This window comes from Macaca fascicularis, chromosome 7 (genome assembly GCF_037993035.2).
Source record: "Macaca fascicularis isolate 582-1 chromosome 7, T2T-MFA8v1.1".
Taxonomy (NCBI): domain Eukaryota; kingdom Metazoa; phylum Chordata; class Mammalia; order Primates; family Cercopithecidae; genus Macaca; species Macaca fascicularis.
Genome location: NC_088381.1, coordinates 3,747,693 through 3,768,898, shown reverse-complemented (window position 1 = coordinate 3,768,898; position 21,206 = coordinate 3,747,693). Strand labels below are relative to the sequence as shown.

The 21,206-nt window shown below is 39.6% G+C and overlaps 2 protein-coding genes across 23 annotated transcripts in view; one reads left to right on the top strand and one right to left on the bottom strand.

Annotated features, from left to right (window-relative positions):
* The window catches only part of LOC135964404 (uncharacterized), a 229,367-nt gene that overhangs the window by 130,454 nt on the left and 77,707 nt on the right, over positions 1–21,206 (top strand). The gene's annotated exons all lie outside the window — the stretch shown is intronic.
* Positions 17,831–21,206, bottom strand: part of UBE3A (ubiquitin protein ligase E3A) — a 99,560-nt gene continuing 96,184 nt past the window's right edge. For all 19 annotated transcript variants that reach the window (XM_073995299.1, XM_073995303.1, XM_065547224.2 and 16 more), the window contains 2 exons: positions 20,574–20,717; positions 17,831–19,762 (listed from right to left, as the gene is read on the bottom strand). In XM_073995299.1, coding sequence (XP_073851400.1) covers positions 19,642–19,762; positions 20,574–20,717 — 265 coding nt within the window. In that variant the 3' untranslated portion in view covers positions 17,831–19,641. The remainder of the gene's footprint in view (positions 19,763–20,573; positions 20,718–21,206) is intronic.

The following is a 21,206-nucleotide window of genomic DNA, read 5'->3' as shown; positions in this document are numbered from 1 at the left end:
GCTGCCTAATCTTGGGCTTTCCTTTGGTGGGATGTTTTTATTACTGGCTTAATCTCTTTTCTTATTATTGGCTTATTCAGATCTTGTTTCTTCGTGATTCACTATTTGTAGGTTGTATATAACTAGGAATTTATTCCTTTCTTTAGGGTAGTGCATAACTTCATAGTAGTTTCTTATAATACTTTGTATTTTGGTGATATCAGTTGTAAATGTCCCCTCTTTCACTTCTGATCTTATTTGAGTACTCTCTTTTTTCCCTAGTCTAGGTAAGAATTTGTTTTTATCTTCCCCGTCCCCCCCCCAAAAAAAAAACCCACAATTTTTAGTTTTGTTCATTTTTTCTAGTCTTTATTTCAACTGTGATCTTTGTTATTTACTTCTTTATGCTAACTTTTGGGCTTAGTCTGTTCTTTTTTTAGTTCCTTTAGGTGAAAAGTAAGATTATTTGTGATCCTTCTTTGTTGATGTAGGTGTGTATTGCTGTAAATTTCCATTAGGACTGATTTTGCTGCATCACATAAGTTTTGTTTCCATTTTCATTTGTCTCAAGGTAATTTTTTATTTACTTTTTGATTTCTTCTGTGAACTATTAGTTGTTTGGGAGCATGTTGTTTAATTTCCACATATTGCTGTATTTTCCACCAGAATTGATTCTTGTTCTTGATTTCTAGTTTCATGCCATTGTAATCAGAAAAGGGACTTGATATGATTTCTGTCCTCTTAAACTTAAGAATAGTTTTGTGGACTAACATATAATATATCCTGGAGAATGTTCCATGTGCATTTGAGAACAAAATGTATTCTACTGCTTCTGGATGGAATGTTTCATATATGCCTGTTAGGTCCATTTGGTCTAAAGTGTAATTGAAGCCCATTGTTTCTTAATATTGATTTTCTGTCTAGGGAATCAATCTGCCCACTGTGAAAAGTAGAGTATTGAGGTCCTATCTCCCTCTTCAGATCATTTAACAATTGCTTTATGTATTCAGGTGTGTCAATGTTGGGTGCATATATTTTTACAATTGTTATGTCTTCTTGGTGAATTAATCCCTTATCATTATATAATAAACTTTATTTCTTTTTATAGTATTGACTTAAAGTCTATTTTGTCTGATAGAAGTATAGCTACCCCTGCTCTCAATTTCCATTTAGGTAGAATATCTTTTTCCATCCCTTCACCTTCAGTCTATGTGTATGTTTAGTAGAAAAGTGAATCTCTTGCCGGGCACAGTGGCTCACGCCTATAATCCCAGCACTTTGGGAGGTCAACGCGGGTGGGATCACCAGAGATCGGGAGTTCCAGACCAGCCTGACCAACATGGAGAAAACCCGTGTCTACTAAAAGTACAAAATTAGCTGGGTGTGGTTGTGGGTGCTTGTAATCCCAATTACTTGGGAGGCTGAGGCAGGAGAATTGCTTGAACCCAGGAGGTGGAGGTTGCAGTGAGACGAGATTGTGCCATTACACTCCAGCCTGGGCAACAAGAGCAAAAGTCTGTCTCAAAAAGAAAAAAAAAAAAAAAAAAAAGGAAAAGAAAAAAAAAGTGAGTCTCTTATAGGTAGTATGTGGTTGTGATTAAAAAAAAAAAATCCATTCTGTCATTCTATGTCTTTTTCTTGGAGAATCTAATCCGTTTACATTCAAGGTAACTATTGGTAAGAAATTGCTAGTGTCATTTTGTAATTTGTTTTCTGATTGTTTTGTAGCTCCCTTGTTTCTTTTTTCCCTACTGCTACCTTCCTTTGTGGTTTGGTGGTTTTCTGTGGTGGTGTGCTTTGAATTCTTTCTTTTATAGTCTATGCAACTACCGTTGTATTTGCCATAAGGCTAACTTAAAACATTTTATCCTTATAACAGGATACTTTAAGCGGATAAAAACTTGCCTTTAGTTGCATACAAAAACTCTATGCTTTCACAACCCCCCACCTTTTATGATTTTGATGTCAAAGTTTACATTTGTTTTTTAAAATTTGTATCTCTTGACAATTTATTGTAGCTACAGCTGTTTTTGTTTCATCTTTTAAACCTAATACAAATAACATTGCTTTACCTGCCACTTTTACCATAGTAGAGAATTCTATGAATGACTTATACCATTTAGTTTTTTACTTTTATGTTTTTCGTTAACTAGCAGTCTTTTATTTAAGCCTAAAGAACTCCCTTTCAGTAATTTCGGTAGAGCAGGCCTAGTGGTGACAAACTCCCTTAGGCATTGTTTATCTGGAAAAGTGTTTATTTCTCCCTTTGCCAAGTAAAGTGTTAATTAACAGTTTTGTTTCTTTCAGCACTTTGAATATACCATCCCACTCTCACTGGCCTGTAAGATTTTTTGCTGATAAAGCCACTGAATCTGTATTGGGGCTACCTTGAATGTGATATGTTTCTTATCTTTGCTGCTTTCAGTATTCTTTGTCTTTGATTTTTGATAATTTGGTTGTGATGTGTCTTGGTGAACTCTTTGGGTTGAATTTGGTGACCTCAGCTTCCTGTTACTGAATTTTGTCATCTTTTCTCAGATTTGGGAATTTTTCAGCTATTCCTTCCTTATATATGCTTTCTAGGCCTTTTTCTTTCTTTTCTCGTTAAGGACCTCCTATTATGCAAAAGTTAGCTAGCCTGATGTGTCCTATAATTCTTACAGGCATTCTTTTTTGTTTGTTTCTCATTGGATAATTTCAAATGTCTTACCTTTGAGCTCACTGATTCTTCTGCTTGATCAAGTCTGCTGTTAAAGTGTTCTACTGAGATTTTCAGTTCAGTTACTGTATCCTTTATCTTTAGAATTTCTATTGTTTGTGTTTATATTTCTTTGTTAAACTTCTCATTCTGTTCATACGTTGTTTTCCAAATTTCATTTTTCTGTCCATATTTTCTTGTACTTTGTTGAACTTTAAGAGGATTAGTCTACATTATTTGTCATTTCACAGATCTCTATTTCTTCTGAGTCTGTTACTGGAGCTTCGATATCCAATGTACACCAGAAACTTTGCTAATTCCATAGTAAATGTTAGAAATGGGTTTTTTAATGGTAAAATCAGTGGCTTGCTAATTTGTATATTAGAAGCTGGCTTGCATTGGTGAAGTTGAGGGCATTCGATATATGTATCCTGGCTAAAATACTTCTAGAGAACCTCTCCACGTTGCAAGAATAGGGTATAGAAATCTGAGGAGGCCTTTAACATGGCCCTCAGAAAGGACACACAGGGCTTGACCCCTAAACATATAAACATGTACAGAAATGAGGTGAGAACATGTTTTGACTGATGCCAGTAGTTAACACAGCAGAGCCTAATGCTGGTCACTGTTACAAATACCTTGTATAATAAACCTTTAATTTGAGAGGCTGCAAGCCCTGAAAGCAAAGGGCTTACAGTACCTCTTGCATGAACACTCCTGTGTGTGCTTTCTAAGAAATGCTTTAAAAATAATGCATGTGGCACAAATTGATTTGACACTGGCTCTTTATAAGCTGCTATCAAGGTTGTGGGGAATAGCTAACTCCTACCCACTTTCCCTGACAAATAGAAACTGGTAGTTACCTACCAAAAGTATGTAAAAGCTGTATCTGACCCAAAGGCCAGTTAGGTCAAAACACCTTGAAAGGAGCTCAGTTTAAGGAAATCAGTGGTGTCACAGAGCCCCACTAACGTGTGTACAAGTTTTCATAGTTTGACTATAGGATGTGCTTAGTTTCACAGGTGAGTCTTACCTTGTGATACTTTTAGAGCAAAAGTCAAATCAAAGATGATTTTAAAAAAACATTTCAAAGAATCATAAAGAATAAATGCCTCCTTAGGAAGTCTTCTGGAGTTCTGCCCACTTCCCTTAGGTGGCTCTTTACTGTGCCCATCTCATAGCTTCTCTCCCTGCATTTGGTGTATTGCAGAGTAAAGCTCACTGTTTACAAGAGTGGTAGAAAGTGTGGTCCTTTCCCGGACTCCTTTTTCCCTTCCCCTTCTCGTTTTTGGGAATATGTGTTTGATAATAGAATTAAACAACAGACTGACAAATGACTAACACATTTAGCTAAGCTACATAAGCAGACGTCAGTTTGACGTGAAGGGTTTAAAAGATCTATGAATTCTCTGGGGACTCCTCCCCCAGACCTGAAGGATCAGGTGCTGCCTTCTATGCCACCTGTGCAGAGGGCAAAAGAGGAAAACCATACTCATGTTCAGTGTGAGTAAAGGGGACATTTGAACTCTGTGCAAACCCCTCATTGGAAGGGTGTTTCTTCTCCTGCTGCATCCACAAAGAGCACTCCTTAGCCTTGCCTTTTGTCAGTTCTCTCCCCAATAAGGTTCTGAGCAGAGAACCCAGTGCAGTTCAGAGACTGAAGTCTGGTGTCGCAGGTCTGAGTTCTAGCTCTAGCTCTCTGTGTAACTTTGGCATGTCCCAAAGTAACTTTCCACAACTTGACAGGTGTTACTTGAGTTTTGGATACAGGTGACTCTTAGCCCATCTGTGCTTCAGAGATGTCATCACTTGGGCCACATGACCTCTGGACACCTTTCCTACTTTGAGCGGCAGAACAGATGGGAGCTCCTGCTGCCTCTGAGCTTCAGTGAATTATCACTTGTTGGAGGGAAGCTTCAAGCATTTTGTATCTTTTGTATCTTTCAAGAGCAAGCACAGTCAGCAAGAATATGTAGCAGATGCTAGTGAACACCAGTGATTAGGGTTGAATGCTGGATTTAAATATGGAGCTTAGGCTGTGAAGGAAGCCTGAAGAACCTAGAGCCCCATAAATTGCTCTCTGTGAGATCTGACACCATTTCCCACTGATGAGCCTTGGGTCTAATAGGTAGCACTGATTCCACATAGAGTATGTGAGTGTAATACACTGAAAGCGAAGAGAATAAAATGATGGCTAACATGATGTTCCAAACTTTAAACAGGAGAAAAACACTTAATTCCATTATGTATAAGAACCCACACAGAGATCAGGAGAATAACCTCATTGGAGAATCAATGACCTATGTGGGGAATTTAGGGTAGAGCTGAGATTGAAAAAATGGGCCAAAGCCAGGTGGCCAAGGGCCTTAATACCTTGTATACAAGATGTGTAGTCAAGAAAGACCATGCCTTAGTTACGCAGCAATTCCCTTGGGCCTACAAAGAGCTGCCTAGCCTGGGACTGTTGTAGAGAAAGGCTACTATGTTCCAGTGATGCAGGGACTCCTCCATATATATATGCGTGCTCAGTTGGCTCTGTAATACATCTTACTTTTATTTATTAACTTTTCTTGCACATTGGCTTGGTGCATCAGTTGGAAGTCAGAGGCTGAACGAAGTGAAGATTGAGCCAAAGGAAGTTCTCAGCCTTTAGGGAGGTGGAATTCACATTAAACACACAATAAACAAATGAACTCACATTATAAAGGAGAGAGTCAGAAGATCCTAGTGGCTGGTGTCATCGGGCCTTATTTGCCCGAAGTGCCTATTGTTTATAGGAATCCACTCCCAGGGTAGATGGGCTACATCCTTAGTAGGCTTTATGCCTATGTTCTCCTGGCCATTGCCTCCTCCAGGGCTGGCCTTTTTCAGTCTCTCTGTAGAGGTTCCTGTGGCTGGTTGGATATAGGCCTTCACAGAAGGGTCAGTGCCTTGGCTCAGGTTACAGGACTGGTAATCTTGCTTTGTTAAGAGTAATGTTATTTCCCCATTTCCAAATTCTCCAGGGAGATGGAATGTCAAAGATAGTATCACTGTAGCACCTACATCCTAGGTTCCAGAAGCAGAGAAGAGAATATACTGAAGCTGTAGAAAGGCCTATTAGTCTGTGTCAGAGATTAACTGGATGTGAGGACCATTTCTGGGATGGTGTATACAGAACTGGAGAACTGGATAGGGAGTCAGAAAGAGCTGAAGACGATGTCTTTGAAGTTTCCAAAGTGGATAACTAGGTCAACAGAGTATTATTCAAGAAAGTATTAACATAGGATTGAGATGCAGTCAGTAGTCATGGAATTGAAATTTCAAAGTATATACCTCTTGGATCTCAGGGGTGTTGAGCTGATCACCTGGGCTAACACTCCTATGACCCTAGGGAAAATCAAACGGCCTGGTCCTGTGGCCATGGTAGGGGTGTCATCACCTTAATCAAACTGGGACAGTGCTGTTGGATATTCATCTGGAACTTGTTGCAGACCCACATTTTGCTGGGTTTCACCACAACCAAGGCCTTTTTGATCCTTTTCTCGGTTAACATCAGTACATCATTGCAAAGTTAATCCTCATATAATAGGGAATGAAACTAATTGCTTATAAAAACAAGATTTTTACAACTCTAAAATTGTTCAAGCATATGGGCATATTGATAGTTGCAGGCAGTGTTTCAGGTGCAGACTGTTCTTGGCTGCAGTGGTGGTTTACAGACAGCATCTGTTCAATATTTGATGATTATCCCCGAATGTTTTAAAGCATAGTACTGGGCTCTGCTGACCGTACAACAAACTGGCATTTTTGACCTATAGGGCCCTGGGCTAGGAGATACAGTTCTGAGGGGAAGTGAAAGACAGTGAACAACTGCACAACTGACCCTTTGTTAGTTGCAATAAAGCAATCCAACCACCCAACCCACTCTGATGGCTTTCCTACTATTTAAGGTTGGTGATGTCAAAGAGACGCCCTCCTGTTCAGTGTGCAGTGAGTCAACATCATTTCCACAAAACCTCCTTCCTGCACAAAGGACTTATCATAGTTGGTTAAGAAGTAAAATTTCCCTGTATCAGTCACAGGAGTTCACCAGTTAAGATACTGTTAGCTGAAGACTTCTGGGGTGACTTAATGAAATAGCTCAGCCATGTGGTTTAAAAACGAGATTCTTCCATCCCTCCACACAGCTGTCCATGCATCTGCATCATGTCAAGGCTGGTCTCCTTGGTGGTAGAAAGGCTGACAGTAAAAACTGGAGCCACATGATTCCTTGCTTAGGTACAGTGTTTCTTCATACTCTCACATGGGAGCAGGCATGTTCTTTCCCCAGGCTCACAGTAAACACTCTGTCAAATTTCACAGGCCCAAAGTGCTTTTGGTTATCCCCATTCCAAACCAATTTGTGGCAGGGATGATAGCATTACCCTGACTGCCTTAGACTAATATACCTACTGCACTTCTAGGGCTGGGGATAATTTTGAGGTCAACCATTCAAACTGCACGGCAGTCATTCCATGGAAGAAGTATGGTCTAAATCTTTGGGGCAACCTGAATTCATGAAAACTCTCTTAGATTTATGTAACTAATTTTAGAATTCACTTCTGTACCATTTAATTTTACTAATAAAAATACTACCTTTACCCTAAATTTCAGCCAAGCGTAAGGCTCCCTTGGGACAGAAGGAATTATCAAAGCTTTGTGTTTTTATACACAGTAGCGTTTGACAAAGAAATAACTCTGAAGGAAGGAGAACAACCAAGCAGAGTCTAGATGCACAGAAGTCTTTGAGGCTTGGTAGGCAGAAGGAAAGGGCAGGACTACTTCAGGAATACAATGTTTCAGTAAAAGAGGTTGGGGTCTGTTGATCTTGAGGAGAGATGAGGATGGACTGGAAAACAGGAGTGAGATAGTAGGAGAGGAAAGGAGATGGATGGTGTATATACTGTATGGCTAACCATCAATCGACCCTAAGAAGATAATAGTTGTTAGATGGTTAGCTATTTAAAGAAAGAAACCTGAACAAGTAACAATCTTGAGTTGCAAAGTGGCTGGAGTCACACAACAGACTAAATTTCTGGTAGAACAAATGCAGCAGCTTATGTGAAGATTACCATGTCTGAAGCTGGTTAGAAAAGGTCTAACATCCAACCAAAGTCACAGTTCTTGAGCTCGGTACACAGAGACAGACTGCTAACAGCTGATGTGTCCTCAGCGAGAGTGTCCTCATTCATATCCTCATTCTCCTCTTCTGCCTCCTTTTTTGTTTGTTTGTTTTAAACCTTTGGAAAGTCTCATCATTCAATACAGTCTAATATATCACAATAACAGAGGCGGCCCAATTTCTACAGATGGACTAATTCCATCCTTGAAAAGTTCATATAATAAAACTATATAAAGCATCATTTTCAACCATCCTTTAGAAAAATTCCCCTATTAAATGTTAACTCTAAATCCTTTATCTCTGTTAATAACCTTACTAAAAACTTCCCCATCACTGCCTGCCAGGGAGATCAAAAGAAATCACATTTACGAAACCTCCAACACCTGTACCTGACTGAAAAGCAAACATACAGACCTTTCAGTCCTGCCCTACTATTCCGCTCCTATCACACAGAGGCACGTGGACATCTCCTTGGGAAGCGGACAGCTCTTAGGTGGAAGCTAGGCCTGCAGTAAGCAGGCCAGGAAACATGTCTCCCAGGACCCACACTCTTGGGAGAAGCACTTGGCCACCAGACAGCATGTCCTGTCAACCTACAGAGTTCTGAAAAACAAACACTGGACCGGGAATAGAACCCTGTGGTCACAGTGCCCACAGTTCACTAAGCACCCTCACAGGTCTTTGACAGAACACTGACTGCCAGGTCCCCTCGTGGGCAGAGAAATGGAAGATTCCCAGGCCCAACTGAGCATCTCAGGGAAGAACCACAAGCAGAGCAACTGCCAGAGCTGGTCGACTAGCGTTGGCAACCAGGGAAGCAAGTGCTACACCATATTTGGAGAGAGCATAAAACTTAAGGAAATAGAGAAGTCCTACTCAATTCTGTTCTTCAACTGGAAACGAGAACTTGCAAAAAAGAAACCCAGTTTTCTGGAGTCCATGGAGAAATATGAAGCCAATGCTCGACTAACAGAGCAGAAAGCCTTTTATAAATAATGCCAGTCAAAGCTCCAAAGGTCAGAGCTGATGCAAGCCTGACTGTTCTGACAATTTCCTAGGTTGCTAGGCAACAAGGAGCTGGTCAAACAGCTCACCTTCGAGGACGTACTTTATAATACCACCCTGGTAGACGAGCGCGAGGCAGCAGTGAAGGCAGTAGTCAAGAACAGGAGAGGGAGGTTAACAGCAAGATGTTCTTCAGACAGTCTGGACAAAGACAGTCTCTACCCAGCTCTCAGGAGTGGCCTGCTTAAGAAGGTGGAGGCCCAGGCAGCTCCCAGGGTGACCCTAAAGACAGACTCCAAGGAAAAGGGTGTGAGGGCAATGGTGAATAGGAGGAGGTCCCAGTAGACACAGCAAGTCAGCTCAGGTTTTATCTTTAGAGTCTCTGAACAGTGAAGAGAAGCCTTCTGTGGACAGCATTCCAGCACTATGGGAGGGGAAAGGTGCCACGAGAGACTTCTCCAGTGGGGCACACAAGCATTGTGCAGTGATCCTCAAGATCCAGCCATTGGCAGGAAATCGAAAGGCAAGCTTCTTAATTACATAGTCTATGGAGACAGAAGTGTGGTGCACCCCCAAAATAAAAGGCCAAGACCCAGGAACAACCTCCACAACCTGGAGTATATACAAATGAACCCAGGCCTGCTGACTCAGATCCACGCCATCCTAAAGCAGGGTATTCTCACGAATGAAAGGGCTGAGTATTTGGTGTAGAGAATCAGAAGTCTCCCACTGCCCACACATTTTCTCTTCAAAGATTTCTTTTCCAAGAACCCATTGAATAAAGGGAGGGAGGGAGCACTGAATGCCCCAGACATCAGAATGCATGATGCAGGAAGAGGACAGTAAATAGTTCTCAAAGAGATCAGAAAATAAATTGGAAGCAATTTCATTACCACAAATAATAGACCTTTTTTCTAAGGCACCCCTTCCCTTTCCACCCAATTGTCATTCAGCAACTACTGAATACTTACCAATGAAAAACCTTACCCCTGACCTCAAGGCTGCTCCTGAGCTCTGGTAGAAAATGCTTTCCTCATCTATAAAACATGGCAAGCAAGGCAGGATTTAATAGTAAGAAAGAGAACTCAGGGCACAGTAGCACTGCAGGACTTCAAATGGAAATATGGAGACAAGCAGTGAGAACAGGCAGCAAAAGCAGGGCAGGTGAGGCTGGGACCAGGGCATCTGGAACTTTCCACACCAGCTTGGATCTCCATGCCAAACAACGGTTTTCAAGGAAAGGTATCTAAGAGGAACATGACTCTGGGAAACTTTTTGGCAGTATTGCTTACTGCATACTAGAAAGTAAAAGAATTTGGGGAACATTCACTAATTTGCTTCTTCAGGGGCTTGGGTAGGGAACAGGAACAGGAACCTGGCTCTAATTTCTGAACTTTTATCAGTAAAAACAATCCAACAAATGAAAGTTAGTCAATGAGAGAACTGGGAGGGTCTGCCCTCCCTCCTCCTTCCTTGAGTCAAGCCTTCTTGGGGGGGACCTCCTGACATTTAATTAAGTGAAGGCAATGTCCACTGAAGGAAGCGGACCTGAAAGTGACACGCTACTGTGAAATGAGCATGGAGTAGGAGCTTGTTACATATATGAAATGGCCAGTGCTCTTGAGCAAAGCGCTTCACAACTTGAGACCTAAGTTTTCTCCTCCATATGCTGAGGGCTGGGCAAGATGATCTGTCAGGCCATTTTTACCCCTAAGCCACCAAAATCCAATTGCTTTAGCTTGTCACAAAAGCAGGTATCGAATGGCTATCCTGCAGTCCCTCCAGTCAACATCCAGACTTTTTCCCTGAGGCAATATAAGACAACAGTTAACATATTTTTATCAGTTTAGGTGGTCATGAGATAAACATATATGGGAGGTGGTAGTTTTTCACTTAAATGAATATAATAATGGCACAGATCTCTTTGAGTAGTATTTGTTTCTTAAATATTTAAGTTCCCTAAAGACGGTAAGAATAAACCAAGAAAGTGAAATTAATGTCACAAAGCACATGGCTAAATAACTGCAGGTTTGCAGTGCCATGTGTGAGATCAGATGACAGAAGGGAGGCCTACCTTCAGGCAGAGGCTTCTCATGTTTCCTGGAGTGGCCATGTGCTCTTCTACACGACTGCTTCCACTTCGGTTACGTAGAAGCTATTTAAAGCACACAGATGGTTGTGATGAGATAAAAGCCACCCTTAAGTGAATAATGGAAATTAAAGCATGATTTGAGGGTGGGGGTGGAGGTGGGAGTAGAGATGGGTAGAAAGGAGTGCAAGGGAAACAAAGGAGCCTTCATAAAATTAAAGTCACTTAGGATAACATGATTGATTTACTCAACACCTTCTTAGGAACATAAAGCAAACAAGTGGGTTTTCCTTTTACTGCTTTTCTGAAATGAGCTACACTCAAGAAAGCAACATGGGGGTTGTGCTGTCCCTGCACAGTGGCAGGAGAATATGAGGAGCAGCTGAATGCCAGAACAGCTCCATCCAAGATCATTTTTCACACGCATGAACCATTCTTATACTACCTTTTACTGGCAATTTCTGTAGAAATCTGGAAGTCTGGTTGACAAATCAGGCCCTTGAACTTTGCAATCACGGTGGCATTCATATATTCATTCAACAAGTATGTGTGTACGGGACAGTGGAGCAAATAAAACAGATACGTTCCTACTGTCATGAGGCTTAACATTTAAGGAGGGAATTAGGCAGTCATGAAGTAAACATAAAAATACAGATTGTAATAGGCACTATGGAATAATGAATACTTTGGGGAACACAATTTAAATTTGAAATATATCTCAGTTCCATTAACACATGTTGAAGGTGAATGGCATGGCACTTTTTTGCTGGATTTAGGGCCTGGATGCAAGCATATTGGGGTAACTTCTGAAATGCATCGTAGGGTAATGCATTTCCTTCCATTTGGGCCCAAGTGTATTATTTACCACCCAGTTGTGATGAGCTGGGATCCTCCTGCTCAATCTCAGCTTGAAGCACTTGGAGGTTACCTGCCTGCTGTGGGTGATTATTTTGGAGCAAGGTACTTCATTTGCCTCAAGAAACAGATTTGATACCACTACTGTCCCCTTTTGGAACAGAGAAGTAGGCAAGAGCCCAGTGTGAGGCAGAGTGATGGGATCTTTAGGATGCCAGAGTCATTACATCATTATGTAATGTATGTAATTGATGTAACTGATGATTTTGGAGTTTATATATTTCCAAAGTTTCAAAATATTTTCACTTGGCTGATTTATCTTTATGGTGATGACAGTAAGTAGATATATGCCCTCCTTAAAAGTTACAGTGAGAGTTGACATTGGGAAAAGGGAGGCTTGGCCAGGGTTATGCAGACACAGTACGGAGGAGGATGGAAAGTTTCTGAGACACCCCAGTTAACTGCGTGGATCCACAAAGCACATGTACAGTCTGCTCTGTGCACTGGAGGTACAGCCACGAAAAAGACAGTCTCTGCCCTCATGGAGCTTGGTGTCTGTCTACTGCAGCAGACAAAAACAAACCTGCTGTTTCTCATTTGCCTCTGCTGTGGGTTCCCTGTGTAACTCTCAAATGCTAGCATTTCCATGGATCCTTGTCCTTCTCTCCTCTCTGCCTTTTCCAGGATGATAATTTTCCTGGCCACGGGTTCAGCTATGGTCTATGTGCTAGAGTCATACATTTTTATTTCTGTGTACATTTTTCTCTAGACCCATATTTTTAACTGCCTCAGGACAGCTCTCCCTCGATATCCCTCAGACACAACTAAAACGTCATTCAATTCTACTATTAATAATTTTCCCTTCAAAACCCACTCTTCTTCTGTAGACCCAACAGCAACACTGTCCACCCAGCTCTCAAAACCTGAAATGGGGGAGCTGTCTTTGACTCAACTCTCCCATGCATGAGCACTGAATCAATCACCGAGTCCCTAGCATGTCTTGGACTCTGGCCTCCCTTCTATCCTCAGATTGTCTGCCTTTTAAAAATTATAGCAATAACTTAACTGCAAAGACCACATGTACACTTGTGCTCTTTCAGTTTGCAATAAACATAAAATGTAAAACTGATTGTCTTTGCTTCTTAACATCTGCAAAATAAAGTCCAAAGTCCTTGGTATGGTCTGTAAGGCCCTCATTATCCCAATCTCATCTTGATTCCTTACAGCCTGCACTCAGATATACTAAAGAGCGTCCGCCTGTCTGCCTCACACACACCTATCCTGTCTGTCAAGATTTGGCTTGACCTTCATCACCTATCTGCAGTATTTTTGGATCTGAATTCTCTGCCCACATTGTACTTTCACATACTTCTTTTATCCTTAGTGGTTTGTACTTATGCCTGCTCTAACTAGACTGTCTCCCTGTAGTAGACTCCTTGATTCAACAAAGCAGCTCTCAATCAGCCTGAAATCCGTGGCACCCGGCAAAATGGCAAACATGCAATAGGTATTTGCTCAGTAAATGTTAATGAAAGGAAAAAAATTCAAACTTCAGTTGGAATAGGATTAGAGACAACTTAAAAAGTTTCCCATAGAAATCTTCCTCATCATAAATATCATCCTCCTCAATGTCCCGAGTCTTTCCACAGGTCTGATTTACCAAATGAGGAAGACTCTCTTTCTCACTGTGTGTGTGGGAGAGGCAGGCGCAGAACACGTTTTTTTTCTGCAAGTCTGCTCTCTGGATTCATTTTTCTGGGGATGAAATCTCAGGCTGTGTAGCTTTTCTGGTCCCTTTTTGGTAATCAACAAATCATCAGTTGTTCTAGGGTATTAAAAAGCCCACACCTTTGAAACATCAAGATGCCAAACTCTCTCTTAATGGAAAACATAATTCCGCCTCTTACTGAGGCCTTTGAGTGGGAAGCTTAAAGACAGCAGTGTGGGGAAATCGGTTTTTCTTTTCCTCCCTCCACCTTCTTTCCCATTCAAGAGCTGCTGCTGCCCTTTCTGGAGGGGAGGGAATTAGAAGAAAAGATCCTGCCTTACCCAGTCACTGTTAATTATTACTCTGAGCCAGGGTGGTGAATGACTCTTTCCTGGAATACACGCTGCTGGGAACCACCGCTGAGATTCTCTAAGCAGGCAGCTTCCAACCTCTCCTCCCTCAACAGCTTCAACATTATATGGCACTCAGCTGCAGGGTGCCTGGCTCCAGGCAGGCAGCCCACTTGTGCAGGGTAGTTTTCCAGATGGCTCATAGTCCATCTCTTCTCAGTGACCAGTGTGGCCCCTGGGAAACATACGTCTTGACTCCATTATTGGTGGGAGTACTCTTTAGTTAGTTGCCACAGGCCACTTCAGACATGTCTTACCCTGAGACCCTTTTCAGAGTCAGGTACCATCCCTCTGTCTCCTAGCATCTAAAGATCACAGCTGAAGGTCTCCAAGTAGTTCACTTAAAAAATACCTCAGTAGGTGTAAGAACAGGGAAAGCCCCCAATTCATTCTGAGAGCTGTATGACTCTCATCCCCAAACCAGACAGATATATAATATGAAAACTACAGACCAATATTCCTTATGAATATACATGCAAACATTCTAAACAAAATACTAGCAAACCAAATCTAGCAGCAGAGAACAAGGTTTATGTAGCATGGACAACTGAGATTATCCCAGGAATGCAAGGTTAATTCAATATACAAAAGTCCATTAATACAACATATTAATAGAATAAAGGACAAAACAACATGACAATCTTGATACAAAAGAAGCATTTGACAAAATCCATAGCCCCTCTTTTTTTTTTTTTTGATTAAAAAACAGTAAACTAGGTTTAATAAAAGAATTTCCTCAACTTGATGCAAACCCACAGCTAACATCATACTCAATGCTGAAAGACTGAATGCTTTCCCCCTAAATCAGGAACAAGAAAAAGATGTCTGCTCTTGTCACTTCTATCCAATACTGTACTGGAGGTGCCAGCCAGTACACTAAGACAAGAAAATGAAATAATAAGAATCTAGACTGGAAAGGAAGAAGGTATTTCTGTTCACAGATGCATGATCTCATAAGCAAAAAATACTAAGTGACCAAAAAAATAGAATTTTAGAAAAGCTACAATACACATGATCAACATACAAAAATCAATTTTATTACTAAGACCAGTGATGAATACAAAAATAAAAATTAGAAAATAATCATATAAAGTGGCATCAATAAAATACTTAGAAAAAAATTAAAGAAGTCAAGACTTGTACACTGAAATCTATAAAACATCACTGAAATAAACTAAAGACCTAAGCAAATGCAAAGACATCCCACAGTCATGGAATAGAAAACCTAATACCATTAAAATAGCAGTTATTTCTCAAATCAATTCAACCAAATCCCTATCAAGATCCCAGCTTTGCAGGAATTGACACAATGATCCTAAAATTCGTATGAAATGCAAGGGACTGAAAATAGACAAATGATTTTGGGGAAAAAAAAACTGGCAGACTTGCACATCCCAAATCCAAACTTAGTACAAAGCTACAGCAATCAAGACAGTGCGGTGCTGGCGTAAGGATAGACATATATGACAACAGAGTAAAGACTGAGAATCCAGAAAGTCTTACATTTATGGTCAACTGTTCTTTCACAAGGGTCCCAGGACCATTCATGGGGAAATTAAAATAGTCTTTTCAACAACTGGTGCTTGGGCAGATGGATATATAGATACCAATGCACTTATGAAAAAAATGGATGAAATAGGAAGCTTCACTACATTCTACTGCATGCTGGGTCATTTTCAATCATTTAGGTGGCAACACTGACAAGATAACAGAAAAATGGAGGCAATAACATGTGAAAGGCAAAATGGTTGTTGTTTTTTAAAAAAGGGACAATATCCATCATGAATTTACTTACACTCCAGGCAAAGGTTATTAAAAGAAAAAAAAAATTCCTTAACTGAAATGTGGAAGGGGTATCAAGAGCAGACCCTACAAGAATTCCAGTGACTCCTCACTGTTCAACTAAGAGATGTACCCCACCATGCCGTGCTACCATGGAAGCATTGGAGGCACTCTGGGGGTTGATGACGTCTTCATGGATGAGGTACTTTAAAATGTGGTCATGAAGAGTATTTGAGAAATATGACAAGATGCTGGGTAGGAATGCAGGGAGAAAAGTGTGTAACCCACGGCCAAATTGGAAAGATCAGTGAGGGGGCAATTTGTGGAGGCACTGAACGCAGAGAATATTAAAATTAGCAAGATGGTGTTCTAGCACAATGAAAAGGATTGGAAGAGGGAGATCAGAGTCAGGGAATTAAATTAGGCAGCTGCTAAGAATGTCCAGGTGAGTCAGAGGATCAGGACCTCTAAGGGCAGTATAAATAAAGGAGGAATGACAGGAGGGGGTTTACGGGGAAAGAATTGACAACCTGTGACAATTGAGGAATGAGAGATTTTGATGATTGGGGTGAAGGTTACATTTTGTAAAAAGAAACAAAGAATGGTCGACAGAGACGCAAGATGAAGAATTTTGTTTTTAGGCCTACTGACTTTGAGGTAGCGGGAAGAAATCCTGGAGACAGAGGTCTGAGTAGAAGATACAGAATTGGGGAAGAATCTTTGGGAGTGCCTGAGGTTGACCAGAGAGAACTGGGCAAGAACAGGTAAGGACTTTAAGCAGAACTGGAGGAGTATCCATCCAAAATCTGGGTAAATTGGGAAGGAAAAATAAGCAGCCAGAGAAGCAACAGCTCAAGTTAGGGTACAGTCAAGGTCATAGATACGTGTTACTGATTTTGGCAATGAGGAGGTTATAAGGATCCTTGAAGACTGTACTTTCAGTGAAACTGTCATGGATTAGTAGCCTTTCACAGTGATATCTACCCCACACCTGCATCGAAATCTTGCAGTGGCTGTTAACAAATGCCAACCCACTAACAGGGAGGGGAAAAAAAGACTTGGGACTCTGTACTTGTAAAACCCTCTACCCTCCCCAGGCAATTCTTTACACACTAACACTGTTGAGGTAAAAGGAGGCAACCAAATGAGGGAGCAAATGGAAGGTGTGTTTTGGATTATACAGTGGCCCATGGAAGTGTGGGAGGGGTACAGATGGCCCTTAGATAGACACTGGTGGAAAGTCAGAAAAAAAAATTGCGGTAAGCAGGTAAAGGGATCAAGAGTACACAGGAACTGGTCTTGGGACGACATTTCTTTCTCTGACAGTTTGTATGGAATTCTTGGGGAAATTCCTCAAAGGGGCCTGGAATCTCAGAAGGGTCATGTTTTTAATGGGAACAGGGAGTGATGCTGCCCCATTACAACCATCTGTTCTAACAGAATGTCTGTACCGAGGAGGGATGAATAACAGCAAGGTCTGTTTGAAGCCTCATTTTCAAGTTTCTTTTTGATATGGATCTCCCTATACAAGCAAGCATCCCCAAAAGTAGTTATCTCAGGAAACCAAGGTTAGGATGACCAGCTCATTTGCTGGAGCTGCCAAGGTCCAGAAAAGTTTGGCTGCAGGCTGTTTTCATGTTTTATGTTTGAAATGTTCTACAATGAAAGTTAAAAAAAGTTAGCATTTATTTGGAAAACCAGTTACTTTAGTTTATGGTTCCTTTTTTTCCCTCCAGAGCTTCCTGGAGATTGAGGTCTAATTCAAAGAAAACCAAACTATACAATAGAGTACCTGGGCAAAAAAGTACTTTTATAACATAACATTTGGGGTAGAGGAAGTATCCACTATCGTCAAAACTTCTATGTTTTCCTCTTCCTTATTGTTCAGGGACATTCCATGCAGCAAAAGTAAGGGGAGTGACAACATGCCTAGCATAATTAAGCAAGCTAGAGCAGCTAGTCTGTGCAACTGATGATTTTTTCCCTCTAAAATTTTAAGGGTAGGTTCATTGTGACTCTGTTAGAAGTCTACTTGATGTGAATTCTGTATCTGATAACCTATTTCAATTATCACTTTAAAATTTGTCATATGGATACATTATTACAAAATCATAGAACTTCAGTACCGTAATAATAAAACTTGAGAACTGAAGAGCACACATTTCTTCACGAATTTATTATATAAAACGCCCTCAGAGTATTTAATTTCTCCTCACTTTAATTACACATTAAGAAGCACAGTGGATGAGAAGCCTTTAAGATGACTACAGTTGCACGAAGGTCCCTTTCATCAAGGTAGCGTACGTACCTTAACAGTGTTCTAAAGGCTGGCCCAGAAAAACCCCATGTTACCTTATCACAATATGGAAAGCATTGTCTTCTTTTTCCACTAAATTATGGTGAAAAGTGCCACAGTTTTATTTAGCATTATGGTACATAACAGTTCTGTCTCAATTATGAAAAAATTAAAATAATCCTGAAAGACATCCTTTTTCTCCCCCCAATGATTTGAAAGCTGCATTTTTCCTGCCAATTTCAAACAAATCATCAGGTTGATCTACAGTAATCAGTTAAAACAATCACCAAGGCACAAGCTCAGCACATTAGCTATAGCTTGTAGCAAAAGGATATATCAATGTCTCACCTTAGTTAAAAATACATAATCCTTTTATTTTATAATGCAATAAAAGAAATTAACATCACATACACAGAAGACTAGGAAAGGGGAAACTACTTACTTCCGAAAATCCAGTAATGTAAACCTACTTGTACTTTTCCATAGTACATGAAAGTAATGTTTAACATGTTTTGAATTAAATTTAACCTGTGGGGCTATACAATGTAATTCTTAGGAGTAATAGTTTCATTCATTTCCAGGTCAGCTTACTGTATGATTAAGTAACACAAGGCACAGTAGCCATCTTTTTCATTATGTTGCAACACTGATCACGTGCCTCGATAAAATGGCTGATTCAACAAGATGATGGCAACACGAAGGGGAGACTTTGGATTGTCTATTTAAAATCTAGGTAATAAGTAATTAATAAAAACTCTATCTTAAGTGCACTTTCACATGCTTTTTGTTTATAATAAACAACAAACTTCCTAACTTTGTTGCAATAGGCTTGACTACCATTTCATTTGGCCAAATGCACTTTCCCCAGTAAACTTAAAATAACAAGAACAACAAGAACAAAAATCCCTGTCCTTTCATATACTAAGAGGATTGGCTACTGAAACAGTTCATTGCAAGACACATGAAGACAACATACTGTGGCATGAGTTGTTTTTTTAATTTGTTGTGCTGTTACTAAAGTTCTGAGGGCTGCAGTTAAAACATTCCAATTTCTCCCTTCCATCTTTATTGATTCTCAAGATTTTGCACAGAAAACTCTTTGGGGGCTAGAACAGCAGTAATTGCATCACACTGTTTCAAAGACTTCAAGTTTCAAAAGCAAATCATTAAAAAAAAATACAGTTCCTGATTTGAGTTAGATACAGGGACAAAAAAGTAGCACATACTTGAAGGTTACATGGTCTACAAATGGTGGCAATATTTTTCTTGGGAGAGTAGTTCTGTTGGTATATATTTTTTAAATACTCAAAAGGCTCAACCTCAAGCAGTAATAAACACAAGCAAAAGTGATTTAACCCTTAAAATAAATATTCAGAAAAACCTCTCTGTACATACAAGTGAAAGAATATGTAACACTTTCACGCAAAAAAATAATTATAATAATAATAAAGGATTTGTTCATATATGTAGCTGAAATCTGCTGTTCCAGCCCACATGTCCCCAAGAAAGAAGGGAGGCACAGACAGAGGTGACTACTGTGGTTCACTATCTTACAGCCTTTTTGTACTGGGACACTATCACCACCAAACATTTATCCCTCTTGTTATATTTTTAAAATTTTTTAAATTTTTTCTTTTTTTTTTTTCTTCCTTTTTTTTGTTTTATTTTGTTTTGTTTTACAGCATGCCAAATCCTTTGGCATACGTGATGGCCTTCAACAATCTCTCTTTAAGTTTTTCTTTGCTTGAATATTCCGGAAGTAAAAGCACATTAAAGCAAGTATGAGATGTAGGTAACCTAAATAGAGAAAAGGGGAAAAAACAGGAAAATAATAAGTCATGGGAAATACACTTAGAATTATATATAGTTGAGATGGTTTGCAATGCCAACTATACATTAATGCAAATCATAAACTTTTTGTTGTGTAACTACCAAGAATCAGTTTGTCTTTATCCTATAAATTACTCAAAGCTAGTAACAATGATGATAAGATACTTATCCATTGAGTTTTTACTACATACCAGATACCGTTTTAGGTATTTAATTATTACAGTTCATTTCACTAAATCTTTTTCCACAACAAAACCACAGAGAGGACATCAATAAATGCACTTCAGAGGTTAGGTCACTGAGAAGTAACTTCCTCTAAGGTGGAGAAAATATTCAAACCTGGTTTACAACATTTCAAACTGTGTGCTCTTAAATGCTTATTAGAAATACTGCTGGCAATATGACTATGAAAATGATTTGATAACGGGATTCTAGCATAATCGAATGATAATCTTCCAAGCCTCAATGTAACCATTCTAAATAGATTATCATGTAACATGGCTTTCAACTAACAAGCTGGGAATCAAAAAAGTAAATGAATCATACTAATTTGAAAAATTCCAAACCAATGTGAGTCCCATAATAATTTTTAACTAGGGCAATTCCTTAAAAGTTTCCTCACACAATGACAGCAAAATATTTTCTCAATTGTCTAATATGATTTCAGGATTTGTACATAAAATCACAAAGGTGCTTAGAAACTATAAAGACAGTTCATATGTGTGTGATGAGGAATGCAAGGTTTTCAGTAGGTATAGAGTCACCACTTAATCATTACCTTTCTGTGTCTGGGCCATTTTTGGCTATAATCATCTTTAATTTTCCTAGTCCTCCCACAGGTGCTCTGTCTGTGCCCGTTGTAAACTGCAAGAAGAGTCTTTTCTGTTCATCTGTAAATGAATGAACGATTTCCCAGAACTCCCTAATGAGAAAAAATACAATACTGGTTTCAGTTTGGCATTCATTATGACTGGTACTAATATAAGCTTATGATTTGCATTTAAACTATATTAAGAGACAACTTGGAAGTTAATTATCAGGATAATATCACTTCTGGTGATTTAATAATTTCCAAGCAAATTTATCTTAAACAGTTCTGAATACATAAAAATTTAGATTACAATATAGTAAAATATTAGTACTACAATAGTAAAAAATTGAGAAAACCCAAGTGTGTAATAACAGGAAATGACTATGTAAACTATGGTATAATCACATTATGTAGAGTCAGTAACAAACAAAAGACAAAATCCTATGAATTGAAAAAGACTGAAAGGAATATTGGGAAAGATTAACTCCAGGTGCCTTTGGGTATATATTTTATTTATCCTTTCTCCATTATTCTCCTTGTCTACTCATCCTTTAACTCAGCTTTGGGGGGGGAAAGTGATACAGATTAAGGACAAAAGAA